The 18,156-nt window shown below is 38.1% G+C and overlaps 2 protein-coding genes and 1 long non-coding RNA gene across 3 annotated transcripts in view; 1 reads left to right on the forward strand and 2 right to left on the reverse strand.

The window, feature by feature from the left end:
* LOC107614678 (UPF0481 protein At3g47200-like) overlaps positions 1-335 on the reverse strand; it is a 1,714-nt gene extending 1,379 nt beyond the window's left edge. The window contains exon 1 of the mRNA XM_016316821.1: positions 8-335. Within this exon, the coding sequence (XP_016172307.1) occupies positions 8-335 (328 nt within the window). The remainder of the gene's footprint in view (positions 1-7) is intronic.
* On the reverse strand, positions 1,390-2,935 carry LOC110267181. Its single transcript, XR_002354541.1, has 3 exons — positions 2,670-2,935; positions 2,355-2,483; positions 1,390-1,557 (listed from the first exon to the last, which is right to left on the reverse strand). It is a non-coding gene; the product is annotated as an uncharacterized LOC110267181 (long non-coding RNA).
* LOC107614677 lies at positions 9,903-10,682 on the forward strand. Its single transcript, XM_016316820.1, has one exon. It carries the CDS (start codon positions 9,903-9,905, stop codon positions 10,680-10,682), a length of 780 nt encoding a protein of 259 aa, XP_016172306.1.

The following is an 18,156-nucleotide window of genomic DNA, read 5'->3' on the forward strand; positions in this document are numbered from 1 at the left end:
CATTCACGAATTCTCCAGTATAAAGCCTTGGCACTTTGATTAGTCTCCTTGAGATACATTGCTGCCCATGCTTCCTTATACCTCTCTCCTTGAAGCAGTTGTTGTTTTCGGAGATGATGAATTGGACCAATTGAAATGATCTCTGGCTCATAATATCTTTTAAACTCATCCCTTTCGGCCATGTACTGCGGAATTCTTTGTATTTTAGGCCTTGAAGCATTGCTTGCTTTTTCAGTTAATTGCTTCCATGATTCTTCTAGTCTCTCACATTGTTCCTCTAACCACCTACAGGATGTGCCAGCACCTTCTCTTGACAATCCACATGAAGTATGCATTTGTTCTTACTATGAGACTTGCTGAGTAAGCAAGCAAAGGAGTAACAAAGATTAGTGTAAAGTGTACTTGCTCTGTTTATGTAGAGGAAAGTAGTATGAATGATTTAGCCATATCAAAGAAGACGGCGCCGACGAAGACATCTTAAAGGAGGCTGCAGGCCTAAGAAAAGAACATGAATCATTCTTTGAGTGTGTTTTGGTATGAATTTGTTTAGTGTCTTTTGAAAAACTCTTGTGGTGATTAGAACTGATTCTACTTTCTATGATTAATTCTTCATTGAACTTTAGACAACTTGGTTTCTCCGAAATTACTTGGTTATATCAGAACTGAGATTATGGCTTAGTTTCTTGTTGAATGATAATCTCTTCTCCTAGTGTGCTGCAAGGAAAGGATTATATATGCAGACATTGTTTTCTAATGCTTTCACTGAATTGAAAAACCACTATCATATATATATCAAACAAGAATCATGCATATTATTTATTCCTTGTACTAGTATAGTTTTTTATACAATCAATAATTGGTTTGAGGATCTTAAATTGTACTCTCAGCAAGTTGTGTTAAGAGAGACATGTAGTATTGTTCTGAACTCTGAAAGAAAAAGTATAAGCTCTATTTCAGTGATTTTTTATTAGGTGAAATATATGTTAAAAATGGAAATTTAAATACACAAATCCTTTTTATCTTATAATTACGATTTACAAATGCTAATTCTATGCATTTTCACCTTCTCCATTTTTCCCCCTAGTTTAGTTAGATAGTAATGTTTGCCCAATGAGCATAATTTCTGTCACATTTGATTTTATAGGATTGATTTTCATCAAAATTAGTTTAATATGACCATGATTTATATTTGGAAACTTTTATGTCAAAAGTAAGCATAGTGAAATAAACATTGTTTAGACCATGTTAATGAGTTCGAAAGCCGATTAATGTCACGGCCCAAAATGAACCATGATCGGCGTTCAGGAAAATAATCCCAAGCAAGCCTAACCGACTCCAATATAAGTTGAATAAGAAAATTACAAATATTTTAAATAAATTTATAATGTCTAAAATGAATAATTACATATTTTTAACAAACAAAAAATAAAATAAATATGGGTGGATCCTGCCTGTGACATATGGAGCAGATGACGTCTAAGAACTCAACAACGAATAGATACCCATTGCAGATCATTACACTTGAATAGAAAGGCTCACATAATCAAATATTTATTCCTGAAAAATATTTTTAGAAAAACGGAGTGAGTTTTGCAACCCAGTAACTAGACAGTACATCTATAATTCACATGAGACCATATAAACATAATTTTAGTTAGAAGATAATAATTTATATAAATAAGTGAATCAATAAGGGAGTTCTCATACAGAAAGTAAAGCAAAAGTCCACACATGGGCAGCTCCACCTCTATGGGTAGCCCTTTCCTCTAGTGTGTCCGTACGGAATAACAGATCCAACGTGTGGTCTACACGTTAGGCTAGCAACGCCCCTGCTAGCTGAGGTCTGAGCCAGATGCATCTAGGTTAACGTCATAACCGCCGTTAACTACGGTTTTCTAATACGAGCCTCCCAAACCAATTCAAAACATATAGTTTCAAATACAATAAATCTCTAATCTTTCAAATATATAAAGTATCGAATCAAATAAAATCAAATCAGATAATATTTTCAATCATACCTTTTCAATCATAAAAAATTTCAAACATGTTTCACAATCTTTAAAGTAAGTGAATACCAATAAACACTTCAATGCTTCAAAAACATATATTTAAGTAAAAATCAAACATTTTGGAATAATGCAAAACTTCATAAAAATATATATGGTCTCATGTATAGTTCCGAAAGTATAAACTTCATAAAAATAAATTATTAAATTCAAATAAATCTATTATTCTAATCAATTTGAAATCCTTCAAGGCAAATATCGTGAGTATAATTCAAAGATCATAATAGATATATGTTAAAATAATTATAGATGCCCAATCAAACAATTATAAATGTAAAGCCTACTCACAAATTGGTCCCAAGGGACCGAAGAAACCAAACCAGAGTGCCAAGAGAAAAGGTGAGGAAGGTTGAAGTAGAATGGAATGAAAGAGCACGAAATTTGGATCGAGGTAGTAGCAACAACTTCGATTTCTCACTGCAGCAACCTCAACAACAGCCCTAGTATCAATAACATAGAACAACCACAGTAACAATGGCAGCAAATCTAATAGCCTACGGTGGTTTAAAACTAAGCAAAGACAAAAAGGGACAATAAACATGATAGGATAGAGTCAATAATAGAGATTTATGGCAAGACAAGGCAGAACAAGTTTAGTCTTACCAAAGGAAATAAGAGGATGGAGCATCAGCAGCTCCGGTGACCCCCCACCGGCAAGGACAGAACAGGCAGAAGCAAAGCTGAGCTAGGGCAAACTTGCAGAGTTTCCAACAGCGGCTTCCGACGACGTCAGCGCGATCCCGGTGACCAGAGGCGCGGTGGCGCAGCTTGCGACAACGGCGGAGGCGTACCAGCTCTCCCTCCTTGCGAGACTCTCCTATTCCTAGCCATTGTGTTTCTCTCTCCTCTGCGAGCTCCTCTCTCTCTCTTCGAAGCCCCATACCTGCAGCCACGACGGTAACAACGAATCTCCCCTTCCAGCGGCAGCGACGGTCTCCAGGGGCGATGGCGAGGACGGCGTGACAACACCTCCTCTCTCGCGCCTCTTCCTTTCTTCTTCCCCCATTCCCTGTTTCGAACTCCTTCTCCATCTCCCTACCTGATCCGCGGCAACGACGGCGACATCCAGCCTCACCGGTGTCACCTCCTTCTCCCCCTCTTCTTCCTTTCTTCTCCCTCTCTGTTTTCTCTCGCTATTTTTCTTTCTTTCATTCTCAGTAGGGGGTGTGTGTGTGTGTGTGTGTTAGGAGAAGGTTAGGGTTTAGAAAAAAGGGTAAAGGGTAGTTTAGGTATTTTGACGAAATTAGAGGGTATATGTGAAATGTTTCAAAAAAACTTGAGATGTTACATTCTACCCCCTTAAAAAAAATTTTGCCCTCGAAAATTAATACAGTATGAAAAATGTTACATGGTTTTAGCCTTTTTACCAAACATGAGAAAGAAGTATAATCGGGTGCAAAAATTACAACATAGGTGTGTGTTAAAATGATGCGGTTGACATTTACACACTCTTGTTCTCTTGATAAGTCAAACATACATGGCACTTTTCACTTTGTCCATCACTCCCAAAGTACATCCGAAAGTCAAACATCAAGACTAACTTTTCAACTTGTACCAAAATCTCCTTAACTTCCTCCTCGAAATACTCTTACTTCATAATCTTCTTGACGTCGCCATGTCCTAAAACTAACGTATTGCTCGCTGTATCTAGAGATTACATGTTAACCAATAGAATCTCGAGTTTACTCAAAAGAATACAAAACTTAGGAAGAGAAGAACAAGCATCTCCGATGATGTTCGCAAGAATTCAAAAGGATGTGTAAGATCGCAATTAAACATGGATGTTCAGAAACAACGAAGTGTGCTAAAAAGAGAGTCAAATCGCGTCTTAACAATGAAATCTGAATAAAAAAATTTCGATAGAAACAATAAAAGAAAGATAGAGTATTAGGTCGAAACAAATTCAAGTTGAATAGAAGGAGTGCATAGCTCACAAGAGATGACCACTAAAGTCGATGGCAATGTTCATAAAGGTTTAAGAGAATGATTAAGAATACAATCAGGTAGGATATCGATCTACAACAGATACAACTAAGAGAGAATCATCTCACAATCTCGAAGAAAAGATATGAGACGAACATTTCAAAAGAATTGATAAAAGCATAAATACTATCACGTCAAACAAATTCAAGTTGAAACAAAAAGACGAAAGGTTTATGAATTGAAGATTAATAGGGGTCATATGCAAACCATCAAGCAAGGATATGCATAAGCAAAAAGACAAAATCAACAACAGAGAAAGCAAAGCAAAACACAAATTAAAAATATAACAACATATTCTAGAATAGGCAACTTAACCGTCATAAAAAATCGAAAACAGTAACTATCCCAAAAATCAGTATGCTTCTTTTTCCTTCTTTTTTTAGAAACCTTCAACTAAGTACCTTTGAGATTATTATCATGACTTTGGACATTAAATAATTACGTCAATACAAATTTGATATCTCCTAACTCAAAATAGTAAATAGATTATGTAAAACATGACAAGAAATGCAATTGATCTCCTTGTTGTCCCTTAAGACAAATTTTACATATACATTTAGGTATTTAACTCATTATGGTCACTGTTGGTAAAATACAATAATGTGATTTCCTATAATTATGCAATTAGACTTCGTATGAAGTTACAAATAAATTCACATACAAAATAATGATAATAATAAAACTAAAATTTAAAGTATTGGCAATTAACACACCAAAATCAGTTACAATAACTTTTTTTTTGCTTTTGATATAACCCAAGCACATAGCAAAAGAATTTCAGAAAATTAGTATGGATCATATTTCATGTAAAGATAAAACACCAAAAAGAGAATTCGCCTTCATAAATAGTTCACTGAACTAAAGACAAACTCAAATATATATATATATATTGAATCAAAATAAAAAAATATATATATCTTGTGGTATTTTGAAAAAATATATCATAAAAAAAAGAACCCTTTTTTTATACAGTGTCTTTGACAAATTTACAACCCGAAAGTGAGGCTAAGAAACACAAAAATAATCACTACATACAAATCAAGAAACTCAGAAGTCCAATCAATCACAAAAGAAATTGACTTACTTGTTACTTAGAAAATTCCAATGATCTCTATTAATATTAGTCATATAATCACATTTTAAGTTCAATCATAGTAGGAATTCACTCATCACTCTTCTCTTCATATACATTGTCTTGCATCCCCATATATACAAATTGTAGGCTTGTAGCTTTTTAAAGAACATTTAGCTCATGCTGAATTTTTATTATCTTGTTATCGGAATATAAGAAAAATCAGTCAAAATTGCAAAATTAACATTAAGAATACCGTAATAAAATTGAGGTAAAAGTATCACTTAGATTATGAAAATCAAGGTACAAAACCTGGCAAGACAAACTGGGAAGAATGTAATTTCAATGTATTAGAAAGTATAGCAGATTTATTGGCGACTCTCTATTTTAAGTCAAAAGTTAGTGTCTTCTCTGTGCCAAAAAAAAATCACAAGAATAGCATTTAAGTATATACACAAAATACAAAAACCAAAAAGCAACTATATCACATGAATGGCATGAGACATGATAAGTGTGGTCCGTGTCAATATTTTTGTTGTAAGAATTAATAAGAAGAAAAGAAAAAAAGTTTTTTTTTAACACTAATTAATTCATGGCGATAAAAAAAACTGTAAATAGTAGCATTATCCCATGCACCCCATTAACATAACACTTAATAGTAGAACCCCCAACATATGCAACAATTCAAGGTTCAAACCAAAACATGGTTAACTTGCACAAGGTAAAGTAACTTCAAGCAATATATTTTTTTTGGATCATAAATTTGGAACAAGGAAACAGCTGAAAATCAGTAAACGAATCAGAAACTTGTGAGTAAAGAGTCTTCAATGAAAATCCAAACAAGCAAAGCATTGTAGAAGCACAAGGGTAAAACTTGCATTGATTAAAACAAAGGTCTATAAAGGAAGGAAGCTTGAACATTCAAAGCACTTTCCCATAAAATAAATAATGTTACAGTATTCAAAAATTAAACAAATACAATGCATAAAAAGAGAGAACTAACTAACAAGTATAAGTTCAAAACTTCTGAAAGGTATTCAAAACAATGCTCAACTCAGGTGTTGAAAAACAACAAAGAATCTTAGATTTCAGAACATGATTGAAAAATAAATGAAAGAGGAAAGGAAGACCTTCTTCAAAATTCAATACAATATTCAATACACAAAAGACTAAACTAGTTTGAGTTATTTTTCACAGCAAGGTAAGAGTATTAATCCAAAGCAGCATCAACTAGTAGGAAAATGAAAAAGGAGAAGAAAAAGAAAGCACGGGTTTTGAAGAAGTGATTACTACACAGAAATTTCAATGCACAAAATTTATGTCCCATAATTTGCATACTATTTTGAGTTTTCTTACCATGAAAAATATGAAGCGTTGTCAGTACAGAGCAGAAGCAAAATGAGTTAAAGTTGAAATCCAAAATTTTAGAATTAAAGGAATTCTAAGATTGAAAAGGGAAGAACTTGAAGGTTCCCAGAAGAAATAGTGCCCTTGAAAGAAAATCCACGTTCAACAAACAAAACCATAGCAGAACAAATTATCAAACAAAAAGCTCAATCAAACTTTCAGATCGGAAAAGGTCTTCAAATCAGCTAACACATCATAAAAAAAAATTGCCACACCTAAACAGAGAAAATTATAATTCCAATCTAGCAAATAAGAATAACACTACATGCATATATTTGTCACGTAGTTCTTCTACCTGAACAATCGAATAACAGTTTTTTTAAATTTATTGATTCGAAAGAAAGAATCACGAGTGGTTCAAAATTATGTTAACTTCAAAGATCATCAACATAAGAAGAACAAACTTGTTTTATCGAAATCCAGAACAAAGCATTTCAATCAGCAGCTAAGTAAATCCACAATCCACAAATCTAAATACAATTCTATAACAAGAATAAGATAATAATTCACAGCAAAAACATATCGAATCTTCTAGATAATGGATGAAATCTTGAAATTAGAAACCATAGAAAACAACATGAATATGAAGAAGATTAAAGCAAATATTCACAAAAACGAGGAAGATTAGAACTAGCTACAAGGCAGGAATCGTGAACCAAAATCGAAACTAAAGTCATTGCAAAAGCAAGTTCAAGAAAAGCTACCAAATAATAACTCAAGGTTGGGTACAAAGAAGAGGAAAGAGGTGTCAAGAATCGACAGATGACTCATGATGACAAGAACCAAAAGACAAGAATGACAAAAAGAGAAGGATGACATTTCTATAGGCCTCTGATAGTGCCACAATTTGTACAAATAGGCGCGCTTCTATTTATACAATTGGAATTCTACCATAGGACACTTGCTCTATATTACACAGATTAAACCTAAGCTCTGATACCACTTTGTCACGGCCCAAAATGAACCATGATCGGCGCTCAGGAAAATAATCCCCAAGCAAGCCTAACCTACTCCAATATAAGTTGAATAAGAAAATTACAAATATTTTAAATAAATTTATAATGTCTAAAATGAATAATTACATATTTTTAACAAACAAAAATAAAATAAATATGGGTGGATCCTGCCTATGACATATGGAGCAGTGACGTCTAAGAACTCAACAACGAATAGATACCCATTGCAGATCATTACTCTTGAATAGAAAGGCTCACATAATCAAATATTTATTCCTGAAAAATATTTTTAGAAAAACGGAGTGAGTTTTACAACCCAGAGACTAGACAGTACATCTATAATTCACATGAGACTATATAAACATAATTTTAGTTAGAAGATAAGAATTTATATAAATAAGTGAATCAATAAGGGAGTTCTCATACAGAAAGCAAAGCAAAAGTCCACACATGGGCGGTTCCACCTCTATGGGTAGTCCTTTCCTCTAGTGTGTCCGTACGGAATAACAGATCCAACGTGTGGCCTACACGTTAGGCTAGCAACGCCCCTGCTAGCTGAGGTCTGAGCCAGATGCATCTAGGTTAATGTCATAACCGCCGTTAACTACGGTTTTCTAATACGAGCCTCCCAAACCAATTCAAAACATATAGTTTCAAATACAATAAATCTATAATCTTTCAAATATATAAAGTATCGAATCAAATCAAATCAAATAAGATAATATTTTCAATCATACCTTTTCAATCATAAGAAATTTCAAACATGTTTCACAATCTTTAAAGTAAGTGAATACCAATAAACACTTCAATGCTTCAAAAACATATATTCAAGTAAAAATCAAACATTTTGGAATAATGCAAAACTTCATAAAAATATATATGGTCTCATGTATAGTTCCGAAAGTATAAACTTCATAAAAACGAATTATTAAATTCTAATAAATCTATTATTCTAATCAATTTGAAATCCTTCAAGGCAAATATCATGAGTATAATTCAAAGATCATAATAGATATATGTTAAAATAATTATAGATGCCCAATCAAACAATTATAAATGTAAAGCCTACTCACAAATTGGTCCCAAGGGACCGAAGAAACCAAACCAGAGTGCTAAGATAAAAGGTGAGGAAGGTTGAAGTAGAATGGAATGAAAGAGCACGAAATTTGGACCAAGGTAGTAGCAACAATTTCGATTTCTCACTGCAGCAACCTCAACAACAGCCCTAGTATCAATAACATAGAACAACCACAGTAACAATGGTAGCAAATCTAATAGCCTACGGTGGTTTAAAACTAAGCAAAGACAAAATGGGAAAGCAAACATGATAGGACAGAGTCAATAATAGAGATTTATGGCAAGACAAGGCAGAACAAATTTAGTCTTACCAAAGGAAATAAGAGGATGGAGCATCAGCAGCTCCGGTGACCCCCCACTGGCAAAGACAGAACAGGCAGAAGCAAAGCTGAGCTAGGGCAAACTTGCAGAGTTTCCAACAGCGACTTCCGACGACGTCAGCGCGATCCCGGTGACCAAAAGATGCATATAGCTATCATCAAGATGCAGATAGCTATCCCGGTGAACATATTATATAACCTTTCTTAAAAACAAAAGATGAATAGAATATAAAGAATATTAATGTAATTTGTAAAAAAAATGGATTATCAAGTGAAAATAGAATAAAAAGAAGGGGATTATATAAAATTAAGTATCTTTATTTTTTGTGAATTAATGATATGAGAAATCTGTAAAGCATATATTTAGAAAGAGTAACACGCCAGAATGAGTAGCTACACGCGCTCCCATGTGAAGGGTTTAAATAAAGAGAGAGCGGCATTTGTGGAAATGCAGCATCAAGCAGCTGCTGAGGCAGTTTAGCCCAAAATTGATTATCAGGATTGACGTGTACCACAAAGCTTGGCTAAGACTGTAACCAACCATATAATTTGGATACGTCCCAAAAGCACGGAAAGCCAAATCAGATTCAGATAGACGTTACCAACGTCTCCTCTGTTATCAACAAACAGGAGAGAATCTCGGAACAAACTAAAACGTTACACACCACCCGTCTATATAAGCGGACGAACTCAACTCAGAAAACCAGGTTACAAAACACTGTCACTTTCACTTATTTATCTCATATTTGAATACCTTCTCTAACTTGAGCGTCGGAGTACTTTTTGCAGGTGCTCCCGCCGCTGTGTTCTGCAAACGCCGAGATTAATCTCGAGCTTGCTCCTGAGGCGACCTATAACTCTTCCACGAAGCAAACAGCCTCACCCGGAGACGCATACCTCGGCCTGAGCTGAACAGAACATTTGGCGCCCACTGTGGCGCCCGAAGCATTATTTTAACCCCACTATTTCTCTACATCACACTTTGTATTTCTTTTCACGCAGGGTCACCCAACCTTCGAGCATGGCCGACAACGGAATTCACCAACCCACCCAGGCCGAACTCATCGCCCAGATGGCCGAGCTTCAGGCGGAAGTCAAAAGACTTGCCGAACTGTCCGCTAAGAATAATGCCAGCAAACGTGAAGAAAACAACTCTAAAGGAAAAAGCAACACAGACCTACTAAGTGCAGACCCACCAAAGGAGAAACTGACCTTGGACAACCCGTTCTCCGAAGAGATCACTAATTATCAGATGCCAAAACATTTCACACTGCCTTCCTCACTCGAGCCATATAAGGGGATTGGTGACCCCCAAGCTCATATTAAGAAATTTCAATCTATGATGTTCTTTAATGGCCCTAATAACGAACCTGTTCTTTGCAGAGCTTTCCCCACTTATGTCGACGGTGCGGCTTTACTTTGGTTCTCAAAGTTACCTGCAGGATCAATCTCCTCTTTCGAGGAACTGGCGAAATCCTTCATAGACTACTTCGCTGCAGCACGGATATATGTGCATGGATCAGACTACCTCGGGACTATTCGCCAAGGTCCCCATGAAAGCTTGAAAGACTATCTGACCAGATTCGCAGAAGCAACAATGGAAATACCTGACCTGGATCCCGCCGTCCACTTGCACGCCCTAAAAGCCGGACTCCGACCTGGAAAATTTAGAGAAACCATCGCGGTAACCAAGCCGAAGACGCTGGAGGAATTCCGAAAAAGGGCAGCTGGACAAATGGAGATTGAAGAGCTCCGTGAAGCCGAAAAGACAGAAAAAAAAGCAACCAAGAAGAGAGGATGACAGAACCACAAGGTCGGCGAGTGTTAAAGACCCCAGAAAGCCCTTCAGGCTGACCCCAAAGTTCGACAACTACACCAAATTCAACACAAGAAGTGAGAAGATCATCAAAGAAATCCTCAACGCCAAGATCATAAAACCACCAACAAAGGCAGGAAGCTACCAAGATCAACGCTTTGTCGATAAGAGCAAACACTGCGCTTTCCATCAGAAATATGGACATACAACCGACGAGTGCGTAATAGCTAAAGATCTGCTAGAAAGATTGGCTCGACAAGGCCTCCTCGACAAGTACATTGAAAGGAGAAAGCACAAAAGATGTTAGCAATTGAAGGAACAACACCACAAAAGTCCAACGACACACCCGACCTCAGCATCACCTTCAGCCAGGGGGATATATGCTCGGCAACACCAAACTTGGACGACCCAGTGGTAATTTCCATCCAAACCGGCGAGCTACTGGTAAGAAAAGTCCTCATGGACCCAGGTAGCAGTGCCGATGTCCTTTTTTATTCTACTTTCTTAAAAATGAAATTATCTGAAAAACTCATGCAACCCTCATCTAGAGAACTGGTAGGGTTCTCTGGAGAAAGGGTCCCAATCAAAGGATACATATGGTTAAAAACAATAATGGGGGAGGGCTCACTATCACGGACCGTCGACATGCAATATTTAGTGGTTGACTGCCCAAGCCCTTATAATATTATTCTCGGAAGGCCTGCCCTGAACATGTTCAGGGCGATAGTATCCACTTATCATCTATGTGTTAAGTTTCAGGCACAGGACGGCAGAATAGCCACAATCCACTCCGACCGCCAACAAGCTCGGCAATGCTATAACGCAAGCCTGAAAAGATCGGCAGAAAGACTAGACTTTAACCAAGAAGTCAAAGCAATTCACAGCGTGAATGAAGTGTTATCCCTAGCAGAACTAGATCCCAGGGAAGACACCCAAGAAAGACCTCAGCCAGCGGATGAACTCGCGAAGGTCCAGCTAACATCAAAGCCGGGACAGGTCACATACATCGACCAGGTGCTACAGGGACAACAGAAGACCGAACTCATAAGAGTACTACAAGCGAACGCTGATCTCTTCGCCTGGACTCTAGCAGACATGCCAGGGATAGACCCTAGCATTATCTGCCACAAACTCGCCACTGATAGATCCATCCGACCAATAGCTCAGAAAAAGAGGAATCTTGGAAGAGAAAAATCAGAGGCGGCCTTAGAAGAAACCAGAAAACTCCTCAGCGCAAACTTTATTAAGGAAATCCGATTCACAACATGGTTATCTAACGTGGTAATGGTAAGAAAAAACTCAGGTAAATGGCGCATGTGCGTCGACTTTACAGATCTGAACAAAGCATGTCCCAAGGATGCATACCCTTTACCAAACATTGACAAACTTGTAAACAACGCATTAGGTTTCAAAAGTTTGAGCTTCATGGATGCATACTCTGGCTACAACCAGATCCTTATGCATCCAGATGATCAAAACAAAACAGCATTTATAACTGAGCATGGAAATTTTTGTTATAGAGTAATGCCATTTGGTCTAAAGAATGCAGGTGCAACCTACCAACGACTGATGGACAAAGTATTCCATCACCAAATAGGTCGGAATATTGAGATCTATGTGGATGATATGGTCGCCAAGACTACTCAGGAAAAGTCGCACTGCGACGACCTCAAAGAGATATTCCAACAGATCCGAGCACATAACATGAGGCTAAACCCAGAGAAATGCGCCTTTGGAGTTCAAAGAGGCAAGTTTCTCGGATTTATGCTGACATCAAGAGGAATTGAAGCAAACCCCGAGAAATGTGAGGCGGTACTTAACATGGCAAGCCCAAGAACAATAAAAGAAGTACAACAACTGGCGGAAAAAATAGCAGCATTATCTCGGTTCCTACCAGCAGTATCAAGCCGATCATACCATTTCTTCCAAACAATATCAAAGAATAAAAAATTCAACTGGATAGAAGAATGCGAGAAAGCATTCGCCGACCTCAAGACCATTCTGTCCTCACCACCAGTGCTACAAAGACCAGAAGTCGGTAAACCTTTATGTTTATATTTGTCTGTCTCTGTTCTATAAGCTCGGCCTTAGTCATTGAAACAGGGAAAACACAACAACCAGTATACTTCGTCAGCAGAGTCATGCAATCAATAGAACAAAGGTACCCGAGAATAGAACAGCTAGCCCTAGCACTAATAACAACGGCAAGAAGACTCAGGCACTACTTCCAAAGCCACACGATAATAGTACGGACCAACCAACCATTAAGGCAAATATTGACAAAACCGGAATTGGCTGGGCGTCTGACCAAATGGTCTATCGAGCTCTCAGAGTTCGACATCCAATATCAACCAAGAACAGCCCTGAAAGCACAAATCCTCGCAGATTTCATCTCAGAATTGACACCGGACGAGCTTAATAAAAATTGGAAATTACATGTTGATTAAGCGTCCAGCCGAGAAGAAGTGGAGTGGGAATAATTTTGAAAGACGGAGACAAGGTGGTAACCGAGCAATCCCTCCAGTTTAACTTCTCCGCAAGCAACAATCAGGCCGAATATGAGGCACTCATAGCAGGACTCAAACTCGCCCTAAGCTTCCAAGTACAGAGCTTAACAACATATTGTGACTCCCTCCTAGTGGTGCCGCAAATCCGAGGAGAATTCCAGGTAAAAGATCCCTTGCTCGAGCGGTATTGGCTCGTAGCAAAGGATCTCATCTCAAAATTTAGCACATTCATTATCCTACATGTACATAGAGAAAAAAACATCAGAGCAGACATATTATCCAAACTTGCATCCACTAGGGCAGATACACAAACATCAGCATTATCACAACTCACACTCACAAAACCTAGCATTGAACTATTATCTATAGCAAGTATTAACCACCTCCGAGACTGGAGAACACCTTTTCTTGAATACATCAACGCAGGTATCATACTCAAAGACGAGCCCAACCCACAACACTTCAGACGAAGGGCAAGTCTCTACACAAATGTTGCAGGAGAGCTATACAGGCGTGGACTCTCACAACCATTACTAAAATGCCTAAACAAAGATGAGGCAAAAGAGGTGATGGATGAAGTTCATGAAGGCGTATGTAGAAATCACATCGGGGGATGAGCGCTAGTAGCCAAAATTGTCCGAACAGGATATTATTGGCCAACCATGAAAGTGGATTGCATAACAAAGGTCAAGACATGTGACAAATGCCAGAAGCATGCCGCCATCACCACTAAGTCTGCTGAGGTATTACACAGCATAGAGGTAAGCTGGCCTTTTTACAGATGGGGGCTCGATATACTCGGTCCGTTTCTAATAGCGCCAGGCCAGGTAAAATTCCTCCTAGTGTCAATAGATTACTTCTTGAAATGGATAAAGGCACAGCCACTAGCAAAAATAACAGCTGAAAAGGCAATAAAGAAAAAGCTCGATGACGCGAAAGGAGAATGGGCAGAGCTAATCCCAGAAATATTATGGAGCTATAACACAACAATACAGAACACCACGGGCAAAACACCTTTTAAATTAGTATACGGATCAGAAGCCCTAATCCTTGTAGAAGTCGGAGTGCCCACCCTAAGAACCGAACTATATGACGAACAGCATAACATAAACATAAGGAACGCCGAGCTCGATCTCGTTGAGGAGGAAAGGGACATTGCAACAATTAAACAAAGAGCAAGGAAACAATTGGCAGAAAGGAAACATAACAAAAGAGTCGTCTCCCGAGCATTCACTGAGGGCGACCTAGTCCTCAGACGCACAGAGGAAGCCAGACGACCCCCCTCGCACGGCAAGCTCGCCGCAAACTGGGAGGGACCGTTCAGGGTAACAAAAGTACTCGGAATGGGAGCCTATCAACTCCAAACGCTACAAGGCAACCCGTTATCGGGAAATTGGAATGTTTCCTCATTAAAAATGTATAGACCATGACTTGTACAAACAGCGGATGAAGGTACTATTTTTTCCCCTTAGAGCTTTTTTCCCGAAAAGAGGGTTTTTGCCTAAGAAGGGTTTTAATGAGGCCGAACGCCAAACATGTTCATAAAAAAGCAATCGATTTTTTCAAATAAATCCAAAGTTTTAACAAAGACAAACAAGTAATAAGGCAAACACTGCCAACATCAATATTGTCAATTCAGCCTAACTACGGAAAATTCAAATGTTGTACGAAGAAAACAAACAAAAAAGACAGTCATATTGACCACAGCTCGGTTAAACAAAACACTAGACAAAACAAATAGGGAATAAACAACCCTATCCAAACCAAACATAAAACAAATCAAGAAGGAGCATTTTCATCATGCTCCTCGGCAGTACCATCCACGATCATCTTTTCATCAATCACGATCTTAGTCACATCCAGACGGTCACAATCGAAGTCAGGAGCCAAGCAAGAAATCTGGCTAACAGCCCGATCAAAGCCAGAGGAGAACATTTCCATTCCCAACTCTTCCAGTTCGAGAACCCTTGCAGTTAACTTCCCTTTTGAGACATCACTTTCCTTAATTTCAGCCTGCAGCAACCGAACTTGATCCCTTAAGCGAGCCACATCCTCCTCGGATTCCTTCGCTCTGGCCACAGCACTGACCACTACATCATCTTTTTCCTTTAAGGATTTCTCCAACTCAGCAATCCTCGCCTTGTAAGATTTCTCTAGCTCAGAAACCTTATGCACCGTCTCTTGCTGCTCAGCGCCGATAAGCTCGGTAGTGCGACCAACACACATCAACCGAGAAGCAACAATCTGTTAAGACAACACCATATAACTTCATAAGAAACATGAAAAGAGATCACAATAGAAAGGGAAGGATAAAACCGACCTGAACAAATTTTCCCAAGCCCTCCATACCAATGTGACGAGTCATCAACATGTCCCCTGGATATTGAGAAACCCTATCCGAAAGCTCGGCGATAGGAAATTGGTCGCTCCACAAGGAATGAGGATTTGTCCCAGGCACAAACCCATGAAGTCTCTTTTGACGGTCAAACACCGACCTGACGCTACCCGCGACATCAGAATCACCCTCAGAAATGACCTCCAGAGATTGATCCGTCTCATCCCTTTTTCTCTTAAAAGACGATGCAGGTTGAGCGGTGGACTGCGCGGCATCACCACCTCCTTCCTTCAAAAACCCAGAGCCACCAACACTCTATTCCTTTTTCTTCTTCAAAAAGGACTGAAGCCGAGACGGATCAAGAAGAGGAACACATCCACCTGTACAAAGACAAGGATCAGAAATAGAGGAAAAATCAAAAAACAAAAATAAAACGACCAAATAATACCTATATAATCCTTCAAACCCACAGTATCACCAGAATCATAGAAACCGAGCATGTCACTAATTGACAAACATTCCCCACCAGCAAAACTCTCAACAAGAAAGTCCAATAACAACTCTTCTTCCTCGCTACGTTCGTTAGCTTCAAGAATTTGAATCGGCTCCGAACACCAGTATAAAGGGAATTTCTCCACAAGCTCATCATCCAAGTAAAAGGGATACTCCGATTCCATCGAGCGAACTTTAACATACATCGGTTTAAAATTTTTAAACGAGGATTTATACAACAGAAAAAGAGAACGACTAGGAAAACTACTCAGACAAACCCACAACCCCTTCCGAACCCCCTTCGATTGAAAAAGAGAAAAGAAAACGGGAAGGGAACAAGGAACGGATAGGAAATCCATCAAACACTGAAACGCACGCAAAAAAGCCCAAGAGTTAGGGTGTAACTGAGAGGGAGCACAGTTCAATTGGGTAAGGACGTCACACTCAAAAGGGGAAAACGGAAAAGTAACACGAAGTTCGGTAAGGCAAGGAGTGTAAAAATAAAAGTACTGCCAGTCCCCCCTCCTTTCATAAACCCTATCCTCACCAGAACAGCAAAGAAACTCCACTTTCACTCCAGAACCCTCCTTAACTACCTTCAAACCCTGAAACTCACGAATCGAATCAACATCCACATACGAAGAAGAACGGGTCTTCACGTCGTCATGCACCCAATGATATGGGTTATCCTTTTTCTCCTCTACAGATTTCACTTTCTCTTTCTCTCTCGCCATTTACAGAAAGCAGGAAACGAAAAACAAAAGACAAGAGAAGAAAGCTAACCTTTGGAAGTCATACTTGGAAGAAGAATACAAAATAAAACTGAACAGCAGTTCCAAAACAAATCAGATATTATTGCAAGCCCACTAAGTATCGTGGGTAGTGTAAGTAACAGCCCCCACTAACATCGAAAACCAAAACGGCAAGAAAGGGTATTAATTGCAACACAAGTCTCCGAGGCAACAGTCTTTTCAACTTCAGACAAAATTCAAAACACAGTCAAAAGGACCCAGATCCACAAGAACAAACAAAATTATACGCGGGAAAAAAAAGCAAACAAAAGCTTGCCCGCTATCTCCGAAAGACAGCAAACAAGCTTGGGGGTTATGACGTGTACCACAAAGCTCGGCTAAGACTGTAACCAACCATATAATTCGGATACGTCCCAAAAACACGGAAAGCCAAATCAGATTCAGATAGACGTTACCAACGTCTCCTCTGTTATTAACAAACAGGAGAGAATCTCGGAACAAACTAAAACGTTACACACCACCCGTCTATATAAGCGGACGAACTCAACTCAGAAAACCAGGTTACAAAACACTCTCACTTTCACTTATTTATCTCATATTTGAATACCTTCTCTAACTTGAGCGTCGGAGTGCTTTTTGCAGGTGTTCCCGCCGCTGTGTTCTGCAAACGCCGAGGTTAATCTCGAGCTTGCTCCTGAGGCGACCTATAACTCTTCCACGAAGCAAACAGCCTCACCCGGAGACGCATACCTCGGCCTGAGCTGAACGGAACAAGGATAATGATGATGATAGCTATCTGCATCTTGTTGACCAAAACTCTTCTATATGTGCTAACAACAAAGCAATAATAATAATAGTAATAATAATCATAATTGTTTTTCAGACCATAATAAGTTTTACCAAAGTTCGTTTCAGTTCAGTTATTTTGAAGCAACTAAATCAATATTATTTCATCTTTTGATTCACATGCATGTAATTAAGTTAGGTTTACATTCCTTAAGAAAAATCTTAGATTTCACTTGTGTATATCATATATATAATTCAATAAAGTAGTATACGACTAATATATATGTATACTGTTAATTTAAATATTAATTTAATGTATGTTTTCTTAATTTTTGTGGTTAGCTACGAAACAAACACGGACACTAAAATTGGAAGTGTGCTAGGTTATCTGATCGGAATTTTTTGTAATTCGACTTATTTTAAACTTTGCTCGTTTTATCAAAAGATTAAGTCTAAATTTCTATAAAGGGACCACTTTATATAGGATTTGAAAAAAGCTTATGAAATTTAATTTGTTGGGTTGGTTTGTTAAAATATTATTTTTGTAAAAAAATTTTTTGTCTAGACTTTTAACTACTTACTTATAA

The sequence above is a fragment of the Arachis ipaensis genome, chromosome B09 (assembly GCF_000816755.2).
Source record: "Arachis ipaensis cultivar K30076 chromosome B09, Araip1.1, whole genome shotgun sequence".
In the NCBI taxonomy this organism is placed as follows: domain Eukaryota; kingdom Viridiplantae; phylum Streptophyta; class Magnoliopsida; order Fabales; family Fabaceae; genus Arachis; species Arachis ipaensis.

What these genes read in the sequence shown, in the direction of transcription:
- LOC107614677 (XM_016316820.1), top strand. Translation starts at nt 9,903, where the DNA reads ATGGCCGACAACGGAATTCACCAACCCACCCAGGCCGAACTCATCGCC.